Source organism: Salvelinus fontinalis, chromosome 4 (assembly GCF_029448725.1).
Source record: "Salvelinus fontinalis isolate EN_2023a chromosome 4, ASM2944872v1, whole genome shotgun sequence".
Taxonomy (NCBI): domain Eukaryota; kingdom Metazoa; phylum Chordata; class Actinopteri; order Salmoniformes; family Salmonidae; genus Salvelinus; species Salvelinus fontinalis.
Genome location: NC_074668.1, coordinates 37,968,810 through 37,992,408, shown reverse-complemented (window position 1 = coordinate 37,992,408; position 23,599 = coordinate 37,968,810). Strand labels below are relative to the sequence as shown.

At 43.1% G+C, this 23,599-nt stretch overlaps 2 protein-coding genes across 4 annotated transcripts in view; both read left to right on the top strand.

Annotated features, from left to right (window-relative positions):
• Window positions 1–7,130, top strand: part of LOC129853712 (septin-2-like) — a 42,009-nt gene extending 34,879 nt beyond the window's left edge. Inside the window, exons 10-12 of the mRNA XM_055920056.1 lie at window positions 757–840; window positions 976–1,033; window positions 4,555–7,130. Coding sequence (XP_055776031.1) covers window positions 757–840; window positions 976–1,033; window positions 4,555–4,620 — 208 coding nt within the window. The 3' untranslated portion in view covers window positions 4,621–7,130. The remainder of the gene's footprint in view (window positions 1–756; window positions 841–975; window positions 1,034–4,554) is intronic.
• Window positions 7,131–7,584: 454 nt separating this feature from the next.
• Window positions 7,585–21,886, top strand: LOC129853711 (septin-5-like). Of its 3 annotated transcripts, none has more exons than XM_055920054.1 (11): window positions 7,585–7,738; window positions 7,901–7,914; window positions 17,309–17,399; window positions 18,044–18,362; window positions 18,831–18,965; window positions 19,223–19,340; window positions 19,526–19,627; window positions 19,741–19,837; window positions 20,163–20,298; window positions 20,501–20,603; window positions 20,706–21,886. In XM_055920054.1, the coding sequence occupies exons 1-11, from the start codon at window positions 7,693–7,695 to the stop codon at window positions 20,769–20,771; spliced, it is 1,227 nt and encodes a 408-aa protein (XP_055776029.1). In that variant the 5' UTR covers window positions 7,585–7,692; the 3' UTR covers window positions 20,772–21,886. The 3 variants fall into 3 exon arrangements, with proteins under 3 accessions (XP_055776029.1, XP_055776028.1, XP_055776030.1); XM_055920055.1 differs by lacking the exons at window positions 7,585–7,738; window positions 7,901–7,914 and adding an exon at window positions 15,929–16,286 and having other exon boundaries at window positions 18,044–18,130; window positions 18,239–18,362; XM_055920053.1 differs by lacking the exons at window positions 7,585–7,738; window positions 7,901–7,914 and adding an exon at window positions 15,898–16,286.
• Window positions 21,887–23,599: the final 1,713 nt, after the last annotated feature.

Genomic DNA, 23,599 nt, shown 5'->3' with positions numbered 1-23,599 from the left:
CTAGCTGTGCTAACAACAAATGTAGAATTACTGATGCTAGCATTGGATGTGCTCGTGGAAGCAGAACTTGTGTCGTCGACAGGTGCAGGTGTAGTACTGCTGGTAGTAGCAGTTCTACCAGTAGAGCTGGTATGTGTCTCTATGGACACGGACCTTACTTTTTTAAAAACAATTTATCAATTTTCGAGCAAACGGAATGAGCAGCAGCTACGTTTGGCTACACACGGACCGTTAGTGGAATTCCCGCGAGAGAGTAACAGTTAATGTGATTGGATGTTAATTATTTGACTAGGCTACCTGTATTTGACATTGTGTTGTTATTTCACTGAACACTAGATGGTTTAATTGTATTTTTGGCAGTAAAACGAGGCTACTCAGGCGAGAGAAAAAACTCACCCAAATGTATAGCCCCGTTGGAAAATATATATGTTTGAAAATGTGGAGAAAGAAAAAAATGTGAATCACATTTTTATTTGGTGTACCCCTGATTTAGAGTAAATGCAAAATTTACATTTAAGTCATTTAGCAGACGCTCTTATCCAGAGCGACTTACAAATTGAAAGTAATATATGCATGCTCTTATGCTCTTACTTATGTTGGATATGTATTACTATACTCCCGCTTAGTGGTTGAACAGAGAACTTCAAGTCTGTCCATCTGTTGCTCAGTGTAGTAGTCTAGTCTAGTGGGTTTTATGGGGGTTTGCACAAGCCAAATTGTGATATTGAAATGTGTGATGGTTGTGTGTGTTTCCAGCACCCACATGCAGGACCTCCAGGAGGTCACTCAGGACCTGCACTACGAGAACTTCCGTTCAGAGAGACTGAAGAGACCTGGCAGGTCAGTCTCCTATCTGCAGTGTTTCTCTCACACACGCACACACAAACACACACACACACACACACTCTCTCTCTGGGCTGAGACTACTCTAACATATTACAGTAGTTAATATGTTCCCTTAAACGTTCCCTACAGAGCTGTGGAGGAGGATATGATGGACAAAGACCAGATTCTCCTGCAGAAGGAGGCTGAGGTGAGTAGCTACTGCAGCACTGGATGCTCTCATAGGGTTAACTAGGTCCTAGGATGCTCTCATAGGGTTAACTAGGTCCTAGGATGCTCTCATAGGGAGGGTTAACTAGGTCCTAGGATGCTCTCATAGGGTTAACTAGGTTCTAGGATGCTCTCATCGGGTTAACTAGGTCATAGGATGCTCTCATAGGGTTAACTAGGTCCTAGGTAATAAATTAATGGGGTAAGTTGAGCCACGGGACGGTACGTTAAGCTGCCTACAAATGTATGTACTGAATAAAATATTACCTCTACCTTTTTAAAACCATGTCTATCTTAATTTACAAAGAAAATTCAACACAATCACAATCGCTTTTTTGTCTTTTAACCATTTTAAGCATATTTTAAACAGGCTTAACACCTAACACTTTGTACTTTTTTAAACACAGGTCCTGTTTTTACTTCATATCCCAGATAATGCCATGCATTATGCCCAGGAAGAACACACTTCAATTTGCTCAACTTACCCCATGGCCATTGGCTCAACTTACCCCAAGGCAAACATTTTGACTGTAGCACACACAACTACAAGGATGCACTTTCATGCTAGGTGTATGACCTCATATTGAAGATTATAGAGACCCCAACTGATGTATAGAACAATCTTAAAATGATCTACGTTTAGATACAAGCATCATGAAAACTTTAACACAATACATTCATTTGACTTGGTAAAAATCTGGTTTTGGACCTTACTTGCTTACCACTTCTTCCATGTGGTAATCTTCGTTCACAGACTCTGTGAAATGATGACCTCGACTTAAATATTTGGTCAATTGATACATTTTGTGTATGGTTTCCTAGAAACAAGGGTAATTCAACTTACCCCTTTGGCTCAACTTACCCCACTCTCCTTTACTAGGCTACCTGAGCACGTTCATCCACTCGCAACGTATTTTCAGCCTCCAAACTTGGTGGAATGGAAAGAGAGATCTGTTACACAAAACACCACAAAGTGTAATGACATTCAGCTATTGTCAATCAGCGTTAACTGCGATCTGCTCGTGTCTCGGTGTTGGCCACTCATCTCTGCCTTGGCAAAATGTCAGTGTTCGCATTGAACCACATCGCATTTTGGAGCGTATACCACCTATTTTCAAGACCATTTGTAAATGTTTCATGCCTCTGACATGCAGTAATGACAAATAATATTGTAATAGCCTACAGTTTTCTTGGCATTTCGTTTGAATTATTGTGATAAGCAGATGTTTTACCAGTATGGCGTCCTCCACTATTATTTTGCTGGGACCTAACCTGGCTTCTAACCTTTTTGGCCATCTTGGTTTACATTGTTTACGTTCTAAACTGTGGAAGCAGTGATTTGTAAGAAAATAATAAATTACCCTCTTCTTCCTGATTGCCTCTGATTGGCCTGTTTGTATTCCAATGGCGATGTATAGAGAGAACAGGGTGAGGTGGGGTGCAATTAGAGCTGTTAGTAAACATGTCTGTGCAGGATATGACATATCTGACTTAATGTCCAGTTAAGTGGTGGAATAAGCCAGGCCAGGCGATGTATAGAATATTGTATACAGGGTGTGTACTGGCTGTGCTGCTGGTGGGGGCTGACGATGGTCATTATGGCCAAACAGTTCTATTTTTGTTTCATCAGACTAGAGGACATTTCTCCAAAAAGTACTACCTTTGTCCCCATGTGCAGTTGCAAACCGTAGTCTGGCTTTTTATGGCGATTTTGGAGCAGTGGCTTCTTCCTTGCTGAGCGGCCTTTCAGCTTATGTCGATATAGGACTCGTTTTACTGTGGATATAGATACTTTTGTACCTGTTTCCTCCAGCATCTTCACAAGGTCCTTTGCTATTGTTCTGGGATTGATTTGCACTTTTCGCACCAAAGTATGCTCATCTCTAGGAAACAGAACGCGTCTCCTTCCTGAGTGGTATGACAGCTGCGTGGTCCCATGGTGTTTATACTTGAGTACTATTGTTTAAACAGATAAAGGTGGTACCTTCATGTGTTTGGAAATTGCTCCCAAGGATGAACCAGACTTGTGGAGGTCTACAATTTTTTTTCTGAGGTCTTGCCTGATTTCTTTTGATTGCCATGATGTCAAGCAAAGAGCCACTGGGTTTGAAGGTAGGCCTTGAAATACATCCACAGGTACACCTCCAATTGACTCAAATTATGTGAATTAGCCTATCAGAAGCTTCTGAAGCCATGACATCATTTTCTGGAATTTTCCAAGCTGCTTAAAGGCTCAGTCAACTTAGTGTATGTGAACTTCTGACCCACTGAAATTGCGATACAGTGAATTATAAGTGAAATAATCTGTCTGTAAACAACTGTTTGAAAAATTACTTGTGTCATGCACAAAGTAGATGTCCTAACTGCCTTGCCAAAACTACAGTTTGTTAACAAGAAATTAGTGGAGTGGTTGAAAAACGAGTTTTAATGACTCCAACCTAAGTGTATGTAAACTTCTGACTTCAACTGTATATGTAGCCTGGCAAAGGTAAACCCAGCACAGGACACAAACTAATTTGGGGTTGTTTATTCTGTCGAATTGTAAGTTTAAAATAGGATAATGTAGGAGACAAATCACCGTAAGGGGGGGGAAGTCACCATAAAGTAAAGTTCAGTCTAAATCACGATCAAGTGAAATACATCTGTTAGTAAAGTGCATAAAAACAATCTGAATACAATAAGAACAAAGTGCAATGCATAAACGGTAGTGGCTCTGCTTTAAAAACAATGTCCACATGATACCCTAACCCCACATGGAACAGTAGATTCTCATTTCACCCATACAGCACCTTCAAATAATGTTATCAACTCCACAACGTGGTTCTGAGAGCACTGGTATTCAGCTAGCAAGAAGCTACACTATGTGTTCAAGGTTTATGTTCAATAACTGATGTTAAGAAAGAGGTTTTCAGTCAAACAGAAAAATATTCTTTAGAGATTGGCACATTGTTTGCTGAATTCTGAAGACCCTTAAAGTGTTTGCACTTGTAGTGGTGTAGTTTTTAACACTAGTACCAAATTGGGGATGTAACCCTATAAGCAGAGTCACAGACCCACATTCCTGTAGAAAAGCAGCTTGGGATACCAGATCAGTTTAGCAACGTGTTACGTTTAATCGCATTCCTTCAGTTTGCAGCACACCGAGTTCTATAGAATACAAACCTGGTTTGATGTAGATTTAAATATTAAAGTAAATCTATTATTCAGTCACACGCCCCTACCCAACTGTGAAAATTAGTTGGAGTCCATTTTACCCCGATTGAGTGAAGTCAAATGGTCCACTTGAAGTGCTATCCACGACCACTAGATGGATATATTTTCTATTGTGTAAAAAAAATATTTTACATTTTAAGGCTCTCAAAAAGTTAGGTGGCTCATTGTATTATCTTTTTACAATGGATACAATTTGCCGTGTTTGGAATGGCTGATAGCCTCTGGTATTTGTTTTACTCAACTATCTCTTTCCCTCTTTCTGTCTGTTTCCTTCTCTTCTCTCTGTAGCTGAGGCGTATGCAGCAGATGATTTCCCAGATGCAGGCGCAGATGAAGATGAAGGGAGACGAGTGAAAATAGAGGGATCGAAAGAGGGAGTGGGGTAAGAGATGAGAGGAGCCCCACACCCCTCAACCCCCTGTGTGTCTGCATCTCCATCATGGACGTACTGCTGGACACACACATCACTCCCTATCTCTCAGTGTGCCAGTCAATCAATCAAGCAATCAACCACCCAATTGGATGTTCCCCTCTCTAACATAATTGTAATTATAAAATCTTCAATTTGGCCTCTATTTCACCATGGTACTGAGATCCACTGATCTGCAAGTCTCAGTATTGTTTTGGGAACTGTTACTCACGTTGTAACACGTTTCATACTAAGGTATGTTTGTCTGGAGTGTTATCCTTTATTGTGTAATGTTATGATATGGGTTATGATATAATGTTAAGGCATACTGTAAAGACAGAAATTCCATGTTCTCCCAATAGGTGACTAAAGATGATGTCCATGTGTTTTCATCCACACTAGTATTCTGTCTCATGTACAATGTAGATCTTGCATTGCTAACACTACTAATATCTCATTGGTTAGACAACAATAAGGCTTTGGTGTTTGGGGAATGTTTTGAGTATCTTAAAGTGGCTATCAGCAGTTGAAACAATAGCAAAGCTTTCACCCCACTGTTACGGTTAAAAGCTGGGGGGAAGGACTGGAGAAATGTAACCACTCAAATTCAAAGACAGAGCTATGGATGCAAGGACTGACCATCCATTATATCAAAATGATAGTTTAAACCATGTTTTTAGGCTGTACAGTGTTTGTTTACATTTACTTTGTTTACAAACATTGGAGTCAAAAATGTTATATTTTGGTTTCTGTTTGGGTATGACAGTTGTGCTTTGCTCATGAGGCTTTTATAAGTTATATTCTTCAAGAATCAATAAGTACATATCATTAATTTATAAATCCCAAAATGGCGGTAGCAACTGCTGATTGCCCCTTTAAGGGAAGGTTTGTTGAGAGCTGGATGTTGTGTTTTTACCATTTGCAACCTGTCTTTGCCTTCACATTTGGAGCACAGCTGAGGACTCAGTCCAAGCTGTAGGTGTAGTAATAATAGTGTCCCTCAGGTGGCGCTGTAGTCTATGTTCAACAGCACAACACATGGAAAATAACTATAAGGGTAATAATATATAAGGGTAATACAGGCTTGTGTGGAAGTATCTCACAGTCTCACTTTTTATTTTAAACTTTATATCACATTTGGTCTATATTATGAAAGATTTATGTAACTTAACTTTGTCTGTGCCTCTGTTGTATTGGATGGAGACCAGTGGAGGCTGGTGGGAGGAACTATAGGGGGACGGGCTCATTGTAATGGCTGGAATGGAGGAATGGAATGAAGTCCAATGTGGTTTCCATATGTTTGATGTGTTTTATAATGTTCCATGTATTCCATTCCAGCCATTACAATAAGCCCATCCTCCTATAGCTCCTCCCACCAGCCTCCACTGATGGAGACGGTTTGCCTTGGTCTCTGGGTCAGTCTCCTCAGACGAGGTTTTACTGAGCTGAATTCCTCACCATGTAATCTTATAACTCAAGTATCAACAGCAGAAGGCTGTTGGTTGTGTCGTCATTATACAGGGAATATTTGCCCTCGTGTTTGAGGAATGCTCTGAAATGACTTGATAGCTAAAATATGTATGTATCATGTGGGTAGATGTACTGTCTAGAATAAATGTTGGTGCATTCAAGATGCAACTGATGAAATGCTTGTGAAGTGATCATGTTAATTCAAGTGTTTTCAAACCATGCACAACCGTGTGTTGGTTAATATACTTTTTTTAATTGCTTAAGACTTGCACTACAAAACCTTACATCACCCTTTGTCTTTAATAGCTACATTACATTATGAGCAGTTTTACTGTAGATATCTGTGTTTTAGTTTATTTGGTCATGTTCTTTTGGGTTTTCCTAAAGGGGGTCTTCATTTTATCACAATGATTTACTGTATGCACAGACACACTGACATCTTCTGATATTTGCTAGCTCCATGGAACTTACAGTATTGAACACAATTCCATTTTCTGAATTCCTAACTATATTCTGATTCACCAGCCCACTCTAGGCTGCTGACTGTTATACAGTGAACACACTAACGCCTCTCTGTGTTCAGCAATGTGTCATTCGTGTTTAAGAGTGCTATCGTCAGTCAGTGTGTCATTGTCTATGTAACTTGTCTCTTTCTGCCTAGTTGATCAACAGATTTGTATCTTTGAACCCTGGAGGCATTAACCCAGCGTTTCCCAAACTTGGTCCTGGGGACCCCAAGGGGTGCATATTTTGTTGTTTTCCCTAGCACTACACAGCTGATTCAAATAATCAACTCATCAAGCTTTAATTATTTGAATCAGCTGTGTAGTGCTAGGGAAAAAAACAAAACGTGTACTCCTTAAGGTCCCTAGGACTTAATTAGGGAAACACTGTAATTAACCTAACTGTGCTTGAAACATTTTTTTTTTGTAGTGTCTCAACTTTTGTACTCCATTTTCAGAAATACAGTTTCCATAGAAACACACTTGTTGTCAGAGTGCTTTGTTTACAGGTCATAGGAATGATGCATTTGCATTTGAGTGCCCATGTAGAAAAACAAAGGCAATGTGATTGAATGGAGACTGAGGTTTCTAGTTGTAAGGCCTTCTGGACCTCTATCAAATTGAAAACACTAGATAAGAAGCTGCTGTGGAGGTTGGTGTAGCAGTGTTGCTAAATGGTGAAAAGCTGATAATATCACAGAATGATGCATGGATAGGAAGCATGCCACAGTCTTATTCCCTTAGACTTGGTGCACGTCTAGATGTTGAACAATTAAGATTTCAAACATATGAGTGAGAAGTTTGAACAGCATTAATTATGGAAGCTGCATACAATATTGATGGTATGGACAGTAAGATCCTAGGAAACCTCTCCATCCACGATTGGGTACCACATAGAGGAGGGCGGGGTTCTGCACGATATTGCAACACCCTCTCCCACAACCTGTCTGGCTGCTGTGGTAGCGCGGAGAAGGAACGGACGCGTGCGTTTACCGAGTAGTCCGTCCGTTCTGAAGCGACACGGAGGGGAGGAGAGCGGCGAAAATGACGACCAACATCCGATACAAGAGCCGTATCCCGATCAAATCGGGTAAGCATAAGGATAATAATTACGATTATGCATAAAGGCAATTATAACGCGGTCTATTGCAATGATTGTCTTTCTCTGTCGGTCTCTCTCGCCTTCTAAATTCTCTATGGGCGTCGTTCTGCATCTCTCCACCTGTGTTTCATCCCACACAATGACCAACAGACGAGACAATTGAGGTAAGGAAAACGTTTATTCCTATTTCTATAAAAAAAATATACATGTACAAAATTGTTAACTGTGCTCAAGGCTTTTGATGTAGGTCTAGGCTGTTAGGCGATACATAGAATCATATTTCATATCAAGCGTGGTAGCCTAGACACTCAGTTTTTTCCCCAAATTCGCTTAGTATGGCGTCATATAGCCTATGTAGCAGGCCTTGGCCTAGCAACGTGAGCGGCATCATCATTCCGATGCCCTAAAGATTACTGTTGTTGTCTTGCCACCGCAATACAGGGTAGAGTGAGCATCACACAGACAGAAGGATAAGATGTAATTTATGCATACAGACAGACACAGGATGCATACGCAGCGAGTGGTACCCAAGGGCTCGCCTCTCATCCTCGGGCATCCATACATCATTCTAGGCAAGCCACTTGTTGTGGGTGTGACAGTGACCCGCTCCCTATAGTTACTGGAAAGCCTATTGGTGTAGTCAGTGAAATAACCAGCTGTTAATTATCACAGACTTTAGATCAATCTCTCTCTACATCCTCAGTACATCACAGCTCTATATCCCCTCATTGTTTTCCCTCTGTAATCCTGGGGTTGCTTGCAATGCCATTGTTGTGGGTTTGAGTCCCAAGTGGACCAGAATGAAGAAAATGTATGCACTTACTACTGTAAGTCTCTCTGGATAAGAGCGTCTGCTAAATGACTAAAATGTAAATCTATTGGTCAGATGAGCTCCATTTGATAGATTCCCTTGAGTGAGCCCTGTGTGTGTCCATACGTAGCTCAGGTGGAGCTTGGTGGGAGACCAGCAGCACACTGAGTCTCAGGTGTATCGATCTCCTCTCTCTTTGCTCTGGGGAGGATGATGACAGAAGCTTTAGATGCTGTTCTGTTCGTAGGTTGTTACTGGAACCTTGTGTAGCTACATTGTGAGTAGGCAGCAATGGTACCTAAAGGCATCATTTTAGCAGAAGTCTATCTCAGTCAAAGCTAATTGCAAAACATTGTACGGCTTCTATATCCTGGCCTTGTTGACAGTATAGTGTTACGGTCATTCAGAGGCTATGGCTCCTGTAGGTCCACTGGTCCTTGCTGATCTATCTGGTGTTCACACATACTGCAAGCAAACATAATTCTTATTGTTTGAGCTGTACGCTGGGTTTGATGCAGATAGATTTTCAGTAAGCCTGTGAAATCACATGGGCAGCATTGCGGAATGAACCTCGCTCGAAGACCTTGACCTTGATTACTACATTGCAGTTAATACAGTAGCAATAGCCTGTGTGTGGATTTGGAAATGTTCAGCGTGGCCGTGTCCTCCAAGGAATTTCTTCAATTGTTTTTCCCTGTAAGGACTGTTCAAATGTTTTATATTGCTGAGATTTTATCATACTGTTTGTGCTATGCAAAACTGTGTTGGAGATATTCAAGTAGCATGTCTGTTGCCACAGCACACCCACACACTCTGCGTGACCTGGCCGGGTGCTTAGGGGGAGTGGTTTCTTGGATAGTGAGAGGGACTAACCAGTAGTAAAGTGTGTGTGTGTGTGTGTGTGTGTGTGTGTGTGTGTGTGTGTGTCAGTCAAAGGTCTGATAGGGGGTGCATATATTTCTCCTGTTTCACACATATACAAGTGTGTAGTATGAAATGGAAATGTGTTTTTTGCATATCCCACTCCACCTGAGACCCTCAGAGTGGGGTCACTGCCAGGGTGTGTGTATGAGGGAGATGCAGAGGATAGTCTGGGTGAAACACATTCAAATCATCCCCCTTTGCCCTCCTCTTTCTTCCCTCCTCGTCTTTCCGCCTGCTATGATAATTATTGTGGCTTGGAAGCATCTTTCTCTTAAGCTTCACCAAACTGGGCCTGCCAATCACAGTCTGGTGTGCTGGTATGTTGCCAGGCAACTGTTAAAAAAAATAATTAAAAAATACATTTCATCACTCTCAGACGATGGGAGAGGAACCTATCCGCAATTCCTCAAGATGATTGACGTGTTTAGGCTTAGATTTAACGACACCCAGTTATCACAGATCTACGATGCTGTGGAATCTATAGTTCTCCTTGGCACCCGTATACTCACATGGCATGGTTTCCCAGGTCTAAATCAGGCGTGAGGAAAGATGTACTCATTAACTTAACTACCTATGAACACACACGCCTCACAGTTTCTGATCGGAAAGATCGTGTAGGATAGTATTCACACAATGTATTTATCAGCCGAGGCCATCCAACTCCTATTCATGGTTGTCATGGCAATTCCAAGCCTATTTTGATTCATTACCATGGTCCTACTGGCACTCTGTACAGCATTCCAAATGTATTTTCCTACCACACCCTCCACTAGATTCACATTTACTTGCTTATAGCTTTTAATAGAAAAGGCCCCTATCTGTTTATGGTTGTTTACAGTAAACTGCCTGACCTGGTAGCTCAACTTTCAACTCTCCTGAGGGATTTCTGTGTGTTTGTCTTTGTTCTTTATCTGAACTGAAATGTTTCTGCTCTCTGGCACCTGATGTCATTGTCACGCTGAAAACATGTATGCAATGCCAATGATCCAGTAGAGTGAGAGTAAGAGAGGGAGTTCACAACCACACACGTGAATAACAAGTTTATCTCTAACCCCAGGTCTCCCTCTCTCCCTGTACAGCTTGCCATGTCTCAGCCTTTGGGTAGGCATTTAAAAAGCTGTTGAAAATAACCCATGCCTGACCCAGATAGAAGGATTCCAAACCCATTTTCAAGAATTAAGAGTTTGGGTGACCTCGATAACTTAGATGTTAGGAGGGGGGGGGGGGGGGATCAGAGATTTAGGAGCTAAGATCTCATGAAAATGACGAGGAGAATTAGAGGACTACCTTTACCTCCTACTGTGGGAAGGAAAGCTCCCTTGAGGAATTTTGAAAGATGCTTAACTGACAACTGTAAGATGAATGAAAGCCATATAATGGACCATTAGGAAGCGGAACCTTCTTACTATGGTGATGCAAATTGAGCCGATAAACGCTAAACACAGATTCTGCATCGTTTAGAGGACATTACCAAACATCTGATAATGAAATAATAAAATGTGTTGTCATTATGGCATGCCCAGTTAAACCTGTCCTTGGCAAACACTATAAAGGCCATCAGTGTGTGAACACTTGTTTTCTTCCACTCATCTGCAGGAAAGTCTAGTTCCCAGTACCTGTGACGCAATACCTCTCTACTTACCACTGTATTGTATCCTGGGGGACTCCCTGGTGACCAGCCCCTTGCTGCTGAATGGGCAGATGCTAATGCTAGGATACGCTGGTCAAGTGTCCCTCTATTCCCCCAGTTTTAAACCCCTGTCCCATTCCCGCCTAGGCAATTCATGTAGATCTGAAAGGATCATACAGTGCATTCGGAAAGTATTCAGACCCCTTGACTTTATCCACATTCTGTTACCTTACAGCCTTACTCTAAAATGTATAAAATTTAAAAATGTTCATCTTCAATCTATACACAATACCCCATAATGACGAAGAGAAAACAGGTTTGAGATTATTTTTTTTGCATATGTATAAAAAAACAAAGTATTTAGTCCCTTTGCTATGAGACTCGAAATTGAGCTCAGGTGCATCCTGTTTCCGTTGTTCATCCTTGAGATGTTTCTACAACTTGATTGGAGTTCCCCTTTGTTAAATTCAATTGATTGGACATGATTTCTGGGGAAGGGTACCAAAAAAAAAGTCTGCAGCATTGAAGGTCCCCAAGAACGGTGGCCTCCGTCATTCTTAAATGGAAGAAGTTTGGAACCACCAAGATTCTTCCTAGAGCTGGCCGCCCGGCCAAACTGAGCAATTGGGGGAGAAGCGCCTTGGTCAGGGAGATTACCAAGAACCCGATGGTCACTCTGCCAGAGCTCCGGAGTTCCTCTGTGTGACAACCATCCAGAAGGACAACCATCTCTGCAGCATTCAGGGCTTTATGGTAGTGGCCAGACGGAAGCTACTCCTCAGTAAAAGGCACATGACAGCCTGCTTGGAGTTTGCCAAAAGGCACCTAATGGACTCTCAGACCATGAGAAAAAAGATTATCTGGTCTGATGAAACCAAGATTGAACTCTTTGGCCTGAATGCCAAGCATCACGTCTGGAGGAAATCATGCTGTGGGGATGTTTTTCAGCGGCAGGGACTGGGAGACTAGTCAGGATCGAGGGAAAGATGAACGTAGCAAAGTACAGAGAGATCCTTGAAAATAACCTGCTTCAGAGCGCTCAGGACCTCCAGACTGGGGTGAAGGTTCACCTTCCAACAGGACAGCGACCCTAAGCACACAGCCAAGACAATGCAGGAGTGGCTTCGGGACAAGTCTCTGAATGTCCTTGAGTGGCCCAGCCAGAGCCCGGACTTGAACCCAATCGAACATCTCTGGAGAGACCTGAAAATAGCTGTGCAGTGATGCTCCCCATCCAACCTGACAGAGCTTTAGAGGATCTGCGGAGAAGAATGGGAGAAACTTCCCAAAAATCGGTGTGCCAAACTTGTGTCATACCTAAGAAGACTCGAGGCTGTAATCGCTGCCAAAGGTGCTTCAACAAAGTATTGAGTATAGGGTCTGAATACTTATGTAAATGTGATATTTTTTATATATTTTTTTTACACATTTGCAAAACTTTTTAAACATGTTTTTGCTTTGTCATTATGGGGTATTGTGTGTAGATTATGGAGGGGGGACAGACAATTGAATCCATTTTAGAATAAGGCTGTAACTTAACAATGTGGAAAAGTCAAGAGGTCTGAATACTTTCCGAATGTATGTGGTGGCTAACAGTTCCACCTTGTGATCTGATGGGTCTTTAGAGATCTACTGAAGTGCTTACAAGGATGGGCTACGGGTCAATTTGGAGCTAGGCTGTGGAAGAGCCTATTGTTTTGCTGAATGGACAGATGCTAACGCTAGGCTAGGCTACGCTAGCCAAGTGTCCTTTAGAAGGCCTATTGTTGCCAGGCCAATTACACGCTGTTAGATTAGCATGCTGAAGAGCCTAGCACCCAGAGACTCACGTCTCCAAGGAGAACAAACACTACGGATGGGGGGATGGGGGTCCAAAGCCTCTTTCTCTCACACTCATTCTCATCTTCAGTCTCTCAATCTTTCAAATTCCACTGTCGTTCCCTCTCTTTTCCCCCTTCACCCTCTTTCTCTTCCTCTCTACCTCCCTCCATTCCGCTCTCTTTATCTCCTTCCCTTTCTCTGTACGCATCTTTGGTCTAACACCTTGCCACCGTTTTGTTTCTGCTTTCGGACTTAATTGTGTGTAAATGCATGGTTGGACAGGACTGAGATGTCTTCAGGAAAGGTCACCTCTCTTTATAGCTACATCACAGAATGTATCCTCTCCACATCTCCTGTCTCTGAAGGGTGTGTGTGTGTGTGGCTTGAGTCTCTATGTATTTGCATACTTGTCCACAGTAATAGGTGTGTAGTTTACTGCTGTGACCTTTTTCAGAGGAGCTTCCTGAAAGACCACAACAGTCAACAAGTAGACCAGTGCATCTAACTGTGTGGCTGACGGATCTCTGGATCCATGCCTATGGATCCAGCAGGAAGGCTGTGTGTCTCTCTCTAAAGGGAAGGAAGTCACTGAGCATTCAGACTGTATATATTTGACTTCTAGTTTCGGTCAGCTGTGTGTCACTCTATCATCAGGAGGACTGGGCTTGGCCTCGGATGACTGTCAATTGTTAATCCCCAGCACCTCACATTGTGGAGTGTTTTGAATGGCTAGCCCCTAATAACACACAGGCAGAGCCCAAGGTATCTGTGGTTGTGTCCCAATGGGCCCTGGTCAAGTAGTGCTCTATAAATGGAATAGGGTGCCATTTGGGAAGCATACAGTGTCAGTCACAGCAGACAGACAGGTTACTGGTTTCTCCTATCATATTTCATCCATTTACATTTACATTTAAGTCATTTAGCAGACGCTCTTATCCAGAGCGACTTACAAATTGGTGCATTCACCTTATGATATCCAGTGGAACAACCACTTTACAATAGTGCATCTAACTCTTTTAAGGGGGGGGGGGTTAGAAGGATTACTTTATCCTATCCTAGGTATTCCTTAAAGAGGTGGGGTTTCAGGTGTCTCCGGAAGGTGGTGATTGACTCCGCTGACCTGGCGTCGTGAGGGAGTTTGTTCCACCATTGGGGTGCCAGAGCAGCGAACAGTTTTGACTGGGCTGAGCAGGAACTGTACTTCCTCAGAGGTAGGGAGGCGAGCAGGCCAGAGGTGGATGAACGCAGTGCCCTTGTTTGGGTGTAGGGCCTGATCAGAGCCTGAAGGTACGGAGGTGCCGTTCCCCTCACAGCTCCGTAGGCAAGCACCATGGTCTTGTAGCGGATGCGAGCTTCAACTGGAAGCCAGATCATCCAGAGGCCAGGACAGACAGACACAGGAAGTAATGGATGGGCTGGAGATGGTTATTACTGCCTGACTGTGTCCCTGAAAAGTGGTGTCCACATGGCCTCCCTTAAACACTGTCCATAGGATGTGCTTTATTAAACTGATGACGTGTGCATGTTTACAGGTGTGCACGTGCATCAGGTTGTGTGGGTGTGTATGAAGTTGAGAGAGAGCTCAAGGTGCAGTGACCTACTAGAGGCCAGAGGGACAGCTGGCCAGTGAGAGAGAAAGAGGGAGGGGCCTGAAGAGGTATATTGTGATGTCACTCTAGGACCTCTGTTCTATTCAGATGAATCCCCCCTTTTTTGTTTCACTCTCGAGAGTAAAGTTTTCCTTCAATTGCTGGCATCTGATGTGTGTTCCTATCTCTTCCTAAAAACAGTAGCCTGGCTATATAGCACAGAACATTTCTGCTGCCAATGCCTTCATTGTGTACCACCTGTTCTGTAAAGCTGGGCTCCCATGTGGCGCAGTGGTCTAAGGCACTGCATCTCAGTGCAAGAGACATCACTATAGTCCCTGGTTCAAATCCAGGCTGTATCACATCCGGCTGTGATTGGGAGTCCCATAGGGTGGCGCACAATTGGCCCAGTGTCTTCTGGGTTTGGCTGGGGTAGGTTGTCATTGTAAATAAGAATTTGTTCTTAACTGACTTGCCTAGTTAAATAAAAGTTAACCATTTTTTTTAAATAAAAGCTCTGTCTCCCTCATGTGAAGTAGCTTGGTATTACAGCTTTTGGAGACGTCCCATGAAGAAAAGTCCTTGGGATCCACAGTGTGTGCAGGCTTTTGTTCCAACCCTGCACTAATACATCTGATACAGCTAATCAAGAGCTTGATTAGTAGCTACACGAACATACCATAGATAGAATGTCGTCTGTAGATGTGCCCATTCTGTCTGGGGTATCATAGCTTTCTGAGCTCGTTGTCCTGAAACCTGTGTCCCGTCCTGAACCCACCACTGAACCCACACACACCATAGGCCAACATCTGGCAACAATTGTCCACCACGCCCTGTCTTGTTTCACAGTGTGTGGAGTAGTTGGGCCCCTGGTACCACTCTGGTACCACTACACACATTTCTAATGAGAGAACGGCTCCTTTCATTCTTTTAGTGTAATTTCCACAGCCATGACTTGTTGTTGTATGGCTGATGTGCAGTCTAGACGTTGGCTATGTTCTTCATTTAATCATTAATCTCTGGCTAGTGTTATCCCAGGGGTGGGTTGAGTCCCTACTAGCTTCACAAAGCTCTGTGTGACAGGTTACTGACTCGTACAAGTCCACACTTGAACCACACAGAGGGTTTGTATCTCTGTTAAAGGACACTGTGTTCTTTGACAAATGATCACTATTATGGTCAGATATGGGCTAGATAGTTTAGCCCTCTCCTGTCTGTCTCTCTCGCTCTGGGCTGCTATAGGTCGTTACTGTAGCAGTCAGTGCTTTATTTATCTAACGGTCGAAAAGGGGGAGGGACAACAGGGGGAATGAATGAGTGTCTTTTATTCCTCCATTTCCCCCCATCCCTCGCTTCCTCCCCTTAACTGCTACCTCTTACTACCTTTCTCTCCTCCCATTTTATTTCCTCCTGTCAACCCCCCCCCTTATTAGCTCTCTCTCCTCTCAGTATTCCTCCCTACCTGTCTGAACAGGGAGCAGTGGGGCAGAGGAGAAAGGGTGGAAATAAAGGGAGATGAGGAGAGGAGTGGGAACAAAGGACAAAACAGGAAAGACGAGTGTGGACGAACGGAGGGTTACAGAGGAGTAGAGGGTGCATAAGAGAAGCATTCTGACTGCGTGTGAAGAGGTTGCTCTGTTTTTGTCCTCCGTTGGAAAACATTTCCCCTATTGGTGTTGGCTTGGTATGGATGCTATCATGCTGCAGGAGAAATTGGTGGAACGCTTGCTTTGCCCTCGAGTCAGAACCTCCAGGCAGAAGGTAAAAAAAGTACAAAATCTGGAACAGGCGAGAGAGGGGATAGAGGGACACAGAGGAAAGAGAAGGGAGAGAGGGGTCAATGGCTCACACACTCATGTCAGCTAACTCATAAAAACACCTTTCTGTCTCTCTAACATGTCATGTTAGTATGGAGGTGGATAGGACATAGTGTTGTCTTATGTCATGTCCTGATGGGTTCATGACAGATTTATGGATAGTTTGTTTGTTCTGTCTGTGGGATTTGTGTTCCCACACACACCCTAGAAGTAAACCAGAAGTTTGTATGATTCCTCATAGGTTACGAATCCAGCGCTGTAGATTTCCGTGTTCTCTGTGTGTGACTTAAGCCCTGGCTTTATTCCATGTCTACGCATGCTGTGTGTGTGTGTGTGTGTGTGTGTGTGTGTGTGTGTGGTTAGTTAAGCCGTGCCCCAGGGGCTGTCGGAAATGCATATGACAGGTTATGACAACTTATAATAGACCCTGACTGAGTATTTCTTTGGCATGTGTGTTTGTTTTGGGTTGAAAAAGGACCATTCAGGCCTGGTCAATACAGCCTCTGTCAGCCTCTGTTGGCTGCCAGACTCTGGCCTTGGTAGACTGGCAAGGCTGTGTGTGTGTGGAGTCTTCAGTTCTGTAGGGTCTGAGTAAGGAGCAGCTTTGGATGATGTGTGAATGGTGTCAGAAGGGGATGGGGAGAGCTGCCAGAGACAGCTGTGCACGCCATTGTGTAGTGGAAAAGTCATAGATCGGTCATACTTTTCTCTCACTGTGTGTGGAAAAAGCACAGCGCCAGGTCTTAGAGATTTCAAAATGGAATGTTATGAATGCATTTCCCCCCCTTTCCTCCCTCCTATTGTCAATGGGTTTTTCCAAACTGTAATTGTAGCATGGTGGGTGGAGTTTGAATTTCAACTGTATTTTAATTTCAATGGTAGTTTTGTGCTCATTCACTCATTCATTCAGCTCTTGGGAATGTTGCTTTGAATTGATCTCTCTCACTCTCTCTCTTGCTCTCTTAGGAGAAGCAGTATGTGGGTTTTGCTACCCTCCCTAACCAGGTGCACAGGAAGTCAGTGAAAAAGGGATTTGACTTCACCCTCATGGTTGCCGGTTAGTGAAAGTATTGATTGTAGCCTTCTTAAAAAAGTCAAACGACCCAGTGCTATTAAGTACTTAGTGTGTGTTCATGAATGTTCACTCCGGCCTCCCGAGTGGCACAGTGGTCTAAGGCACTGCATTGCAGTTGCTAGCTGTGCCACTAGAGATTCTGGGTTATTAGAGTCCAGGCTCTGTCGCAGCCGGCCCTGACCGGGAGACCAATGGGGCTGCGCACAATTGTCCCAGCATCGTTAGGGGAGGTTTGGCCGGCAGGGATGTTCTTGTCCCATCGCGCACTAGCGACTCCTGTGGCGGGCCGGGCGCAGTGCACGCTGACACTTTCGCCAGGTGTACAGTGTTTCCCCTGACACATTGGTGCGGCTGGCTTCAGGGTTAAGTGGGCATTGTGTCAAGAAGCAGTGTGGCTTGTTGGGTTGTGTTTCGGAGGACGCATGGCTCTCGACCTTCGCCTCTCCCGAGTCCGTACGGGAGTTGCAGCGATGAGACAAGACTGTAACTAGCAATTGGATACCACGAAATTGGGGAGAAAAAGGGGTAAAAATACATTTAAAATGTTCACTCCATGTTAGTGTTGGCTGTGTGTGTGTTGCTGACTGTTAGAAACATGTTGTATAATGCTGTATGTCATGTTACAGGAGAGTCTGGTATGGGTAAATCTACTCTGGTCAACAGCCTGTTCCTCACAGACTTGTACAAGGACAGGAAACTTCTCAATGCTGAGGGTGAGAAACACACACACACCTTCCAATGTCTTCAGCTAAATAAAATGCCATCTCATCAGAGGTTATCTTCCCTCCCTCCATCCCTACCTCTCGCCTTCCCTTTCTCAGAGCGTATCAACCAGACAGTAGAGATCATTAAGCACACAGTGGACATTGAGGAGAAAGGAGTGAAGCTGAAGCTGACCATTGTAGACACACCGGGCTTTGGAGACGCTGTCAACAACAATGAATGGTGAGACTTCTCTAGTCCTCAGCTAATCCTGGCCTAGCCCTGCCCTGATCCTACAGACTCTTTAACATATAAAGCCCGGGGAGGTTTGGTATATGGCCAGTATACCACAGCTAAGGGCTGTATCCAGGCACTCTGTTGCATCGTGGATAAGAACAGCCCTTAGCTGTGATATTCTAGCCATATACCAAACCTCCCCGGGCTTTATTGCTTAATTATATACATCACAGAAGACTGAAATGTAACGAAACCATTTGACATAAACACCCGATTTTCAGCTTTACATTTTTTTGAATGAATAACATTCCAGCCATGAGGCCACTAGAGGGTGATTTGGTCATTTTGACTGCAGGAAAGGGGTACGGCCTCTGTATGGGTTAGTAGATTGACCTGAAATAGGAATGATGGCGGCAATGAATCTTGTATGTTGTTCCTGTAAGCCTTGACTGATTGTGCCGTGTGTGGGTGTAGCTGGAAGCCCATCACCGACTACATTGACCAGCAGTTTGAGCAGTACTTCAGGGACGAGAGTGGACTGAACAGGAAGAACATCCAGGACAACAGAGTCCACTGCTGCCTCTACTTCATACCGCCATTTGGACACGGGTAACACGCATACACAGACAGAGGAATGTGATGGGCTAATGATCGGTATAGCTGTGATGACTAGATCGTAATAAAACATCCTGAGTGTGATGACAGGAGGAGGATATACCTTTAGGATACTATGTAAACAGCACCAATACAACTTAACCAGCAAACACTGTTATTATTCTCCACCTTACTCATAGTCAGTCTGCGCTTTTCCTACATGGCACGCGCACACACACACTGACCAGGTTGTCTCCTCCTATCCCTTGTAGACTGCGTCCAGTAGATGTGGAGTTTATGAAGGCTCTCCATGAGAAGGTGAACGTGGTTCCTCTCATCGCCAAGGCTGACTGTCTCACTCCCAGCGAGATCAAGAAACTCAAAGACAGGGTGAGTCCATCAGAGCAGACAGACTGCAACTGCTGAAGCAGGTCTCGCGTTATGATGGTAAGGTTGGCTGCAGGAACGTTGGGAAGTTAGTCATTTTAATTTGGTTTAGTTAAGAGCAACTCCCTCAGCTTCTGCCCTCCCCCTCCAAACAATGTCTCACCCAGTGCAATGTGGTGTGTGCGTAGGTTCGTGATGAGATTGAGAGGTTTGGCATTAAGGTGTACCAGTTCCCAGAGTGTGACTCTGATGAGGACGAGGAGTTTAAACAACTGGACAAAGAACTGAAGGTGAGACACACAGCTGGACACTGAACATCAATAAGACATCCACAAGTGGAACGAGACCACTAAACTCAACCATCCCTTGTCAAACTATCATGCCAAATCCTGTGTGTGCGTAGGAGTGCTGTCCATTTGCAGTGATTGGCAGTAACACTGTGGTTGAGGCCAGGGGCCAGAGAGTAAGAGGGAGACTTTACCCATGGGGCATTGTGGAAGGTGGGTGACAACAATGGACATAACAATATTACTCAGGGCTTTGACTCTGTTGCATGGTAGAAGAGCATGCTTTTCCTCACATATGACAATTTTTGAAGGAAAAATTACTAACTCAAACTATGAAAAACGACCAACTATCACTATGTCTCAACCAATGCATTATGATTAGGCTCAGTTTTCTTGCTCAGAACACGTGGTCAAGTAGAAATCCATGTCCCTAATATTACACAGTGCATCAGTTCTGGTGGATACAAAAGAAGGAATGTTTTATCTTAGCAAATCGTGTCAGTGTAATATGACCCAGTTTGTCTGTTTTATGTTTCAGTGGAGAACCAGTCTCACTGTGACTTTGTGAAGCTGAGGAACATATTGATCCGCTCCCACATGCACGACCTCAAAGATGTGACCTGTGACATGCACTATGAGAACTACAGAGCGCAGTGTATACAGGACATGACCAGGTGTGTGTGTGTGTGTGTATATATATATATGTATGTATGTATGTATGTGTGTGTATACTGTAGAGGTCAGAGAGAATGCAAAAGAAAGTATGAGTAGCTTGGTTTATTGCTGGTGTTGAGATTTTTATCTTTTAGTTTTGTTTATATTGCATGCCGTTGTGTATGGGTCTGTATTCATGTTCCCTGTGTGTTTTCCCCTCAGTAAACTGACACAGGACAACCGAATGGAGAGCCCGATCCCCATGTTGCCCCTGCCCACCCCCGACGTGGAGACCGATAGACTCATCAAGATGAAAGATGAAGAGGTAATTCTGGGTAACATCACCCATACAGGCTAGTCTCCAGTTTATAGAAAGATATCCTGCGAGAAAAGACAAAAATGGCATTACCACTCACTCTCTCTGCAGTTGGCGAGGATGCAGGAGATGCTGAATAAGATGCAGCAGCAGATCCATGATGGGAAGGACCAGTGAGCCCCTCCCCGGCAGACCTAGACTACAGCCCCATATGCTGGCCAGCCACTGATTTACATCCACAACTTTAGATGAACAAATGCTAACAATACCATACATACCAACATGTTATTTACTGATGTAATCAGCATTGTGTTGGAGGGGGGGGGGGGGGGGACAGTTGCTGTATATTCATTCATTGGTCATTTGTTTTTTTGGTGCTTTTTTTATTTGGTCTGCCCTGCAAGGAGAAATGTGGTGTGGATTTAGTTTTTTTACTGAACCTGGTGTCCATTTTGAACCCCATTTAATATTTTGAACAGTCCTCCTAGCATATGACATAATATAAACATTTTATTTTAATGACCTGTTCAATGTATCTAATTTATAAATATGCTGAATACTTTTGGGATATTCTGTCAGGTTATGAATACGCATAAGAGGTTTTGTAAATCGGCAATATTACTGATAAGGTTTGAGTCTGATTTTGAGTGAGTGTGTCTGTGTGATTTGAGATGTAGGACCCTCTACGAGAACCTTATTCTGCTTTGATACTGTGATAATCTGTTTTCCCTTTCAGTAGCATTTTTTTGTGCTTTTGGTACAGACTTAATAATATTCTACCTAAGAATCTAAACAAATGTAACTTATTACCTTTTTACTACTTCAACTTGTTGGGAAGACCCTTTTCGTTTTTCTTTTTTTAACAATGTCTTGGCGCTTGCAAGTCAGATTGAAAATGTCTTCAGCGCCATTTGCTTACCTTAGTGCATTGAGACCCTTTGACTTACATAGCTAACGAAAGGGTAGGTTCAGTAAGTGGTGCATGTGCGAGCAGGCTGAAGTTACTCATAACTGCTTAGAGCTTAATTTCCACTCTCATATGATGCAATGTGTTTGTTCTTAAATGCATTTTGAGCTATGCCTCAGTACCACTATGTGACGGTAAAAATAGGCCAACTTTTAAGAGCAGCTACTGAATATGCTTTTGTCCAATATAGCATATAGTGTGTGGTGTATGCTGCCCTCTGGCTGTGTTGTTCAGGGTGGTGTTTGGCTTTTTATAGTGCTTGTGCTCAGAAAACATGGTGGAACTAGTGACCCGTTTATGATGATGAATAAACAGTCTGGATTCATGTGTTTCTTTGTTTATTTAGCTGTATTATTTCCTAAATAAAGTATATGGTTTCTAGTACGATCACTAATATTTAGGCAAGCACAGAGCCCTAAAGCACAATACAGGGACCAGGGTGCCATTTGAGACATAGCCCTGAGACATCCTGTAGGCCCTATGCAGGCAGGCCTGTATGAGGGAAGTCTTTCTACTGTCATGACGTGGCCCTCTTTGGGTATAGCGAGTGCCTTCTCCCTCTTACACCCAGGTTCTGTTATCTCAGGTCGTACATTTCTATTGGAGACTCCTCATGGCCAGGCATTATAGTCGGAGAGACTTTCACAGTAGAACAAAGGAACTTCTTCTACATCACAGAACTTGAGAACTGAACAATATCCATGTTTTGGAGAATGTGGAAATGTTTGGTGGAGAATTCAGCTACGACCGGTCCATTCTGTTCTATGATTGTGACCTCAGACCAGCCACATTACCATAACTCTGTTTATACAGGAGCCTCCGTTCTGAGGCTTGCATCTAATTATTGTATAAAATGAATGAGTAAAGATAACTATTTGTGAAATTGTGTAATGTGAGAGAATTGTATTTCTGTTTAAAGTTTCACTAAGTCATTGGCCCGCCCCCATGAGCACAGACATCGATCTGGTGTCATGGGACAGCCTTTTCTGCTGAATAAAAACCCCACCTGGAGAAGCCCACTTTAGACCATGCGTATCTCGATTACCGAGAGGGCTAAGGTTTGAGTAGAGACCATGCGTACCTTCAGTATAAGCTAAGGTTGTAATGGTTGTTAATCTCTGAGACTATCGATACCGACAGAATAAGAGCAAATCTTCAATACTCATTTCTAGTCTGCAGCTAAAATTTATGTCGACTGAATGCAAAGACCGACAACCGCCGAAACAACTATTCTATAAGAACATTTCTGAATGGGACTCTGAAGTAACCATTCTAACAATGAAATACTTAATGGGAGAGAGAAGTTCAGATGAACTTTCCAGTAGAAAGACGGACGATTCCAACAGAGATCATGACGACACACAGCGTAAATATATATATTGATTGCAATTATTCCCGAATGAGTGAACGTTCATGTGCAAAGGATTAGCATTTAAATTATTATAATTATCAACTGTGTAGTGTCTTTTGTCTTTCGCGTCCTTCTCAGTCCCTTTGTCTACCAAGCGTCATACCGGTTTAGCCCACTAGGGAACCTCCCCTATCATTTCCTTGTAACCATACCTACTGTTTGTTTGTTATTCATTTCTGTGATTATTTAGTTAGTTAGTAAATAAATGATTAAGACAATTGATGTATGGATGATTATTAGCAAAGACTGGGTTCATGCAGATAACCAACAATTTGCGACGTTTGGAATGAGACTAGCGTGAGGTAAAGAATAATTAATTAATTAGAAGAATAATTGATTAGATATTAAAATATCTGAAGAGTTATATTAGGAAAATTATAACTTTGTAATCTGAAGATGTTCCTTGGGGCCCCGACTTCCTAGTTAATTACAATTACATGATTAGTTTAATCGCGTAATAATAATTACAGAGAATTGATTTGATCAAATAACAGTCTTCAATTGAATGATGCCAAAGACACGAAACTACCGTAGCTGAATAAAGTACTGAGTCACAATTTATCTCCTTGGACCTCACTACCCCTCTTGCCCACAGTGTCAGATCTATCACTAACTCAACTGACTGTA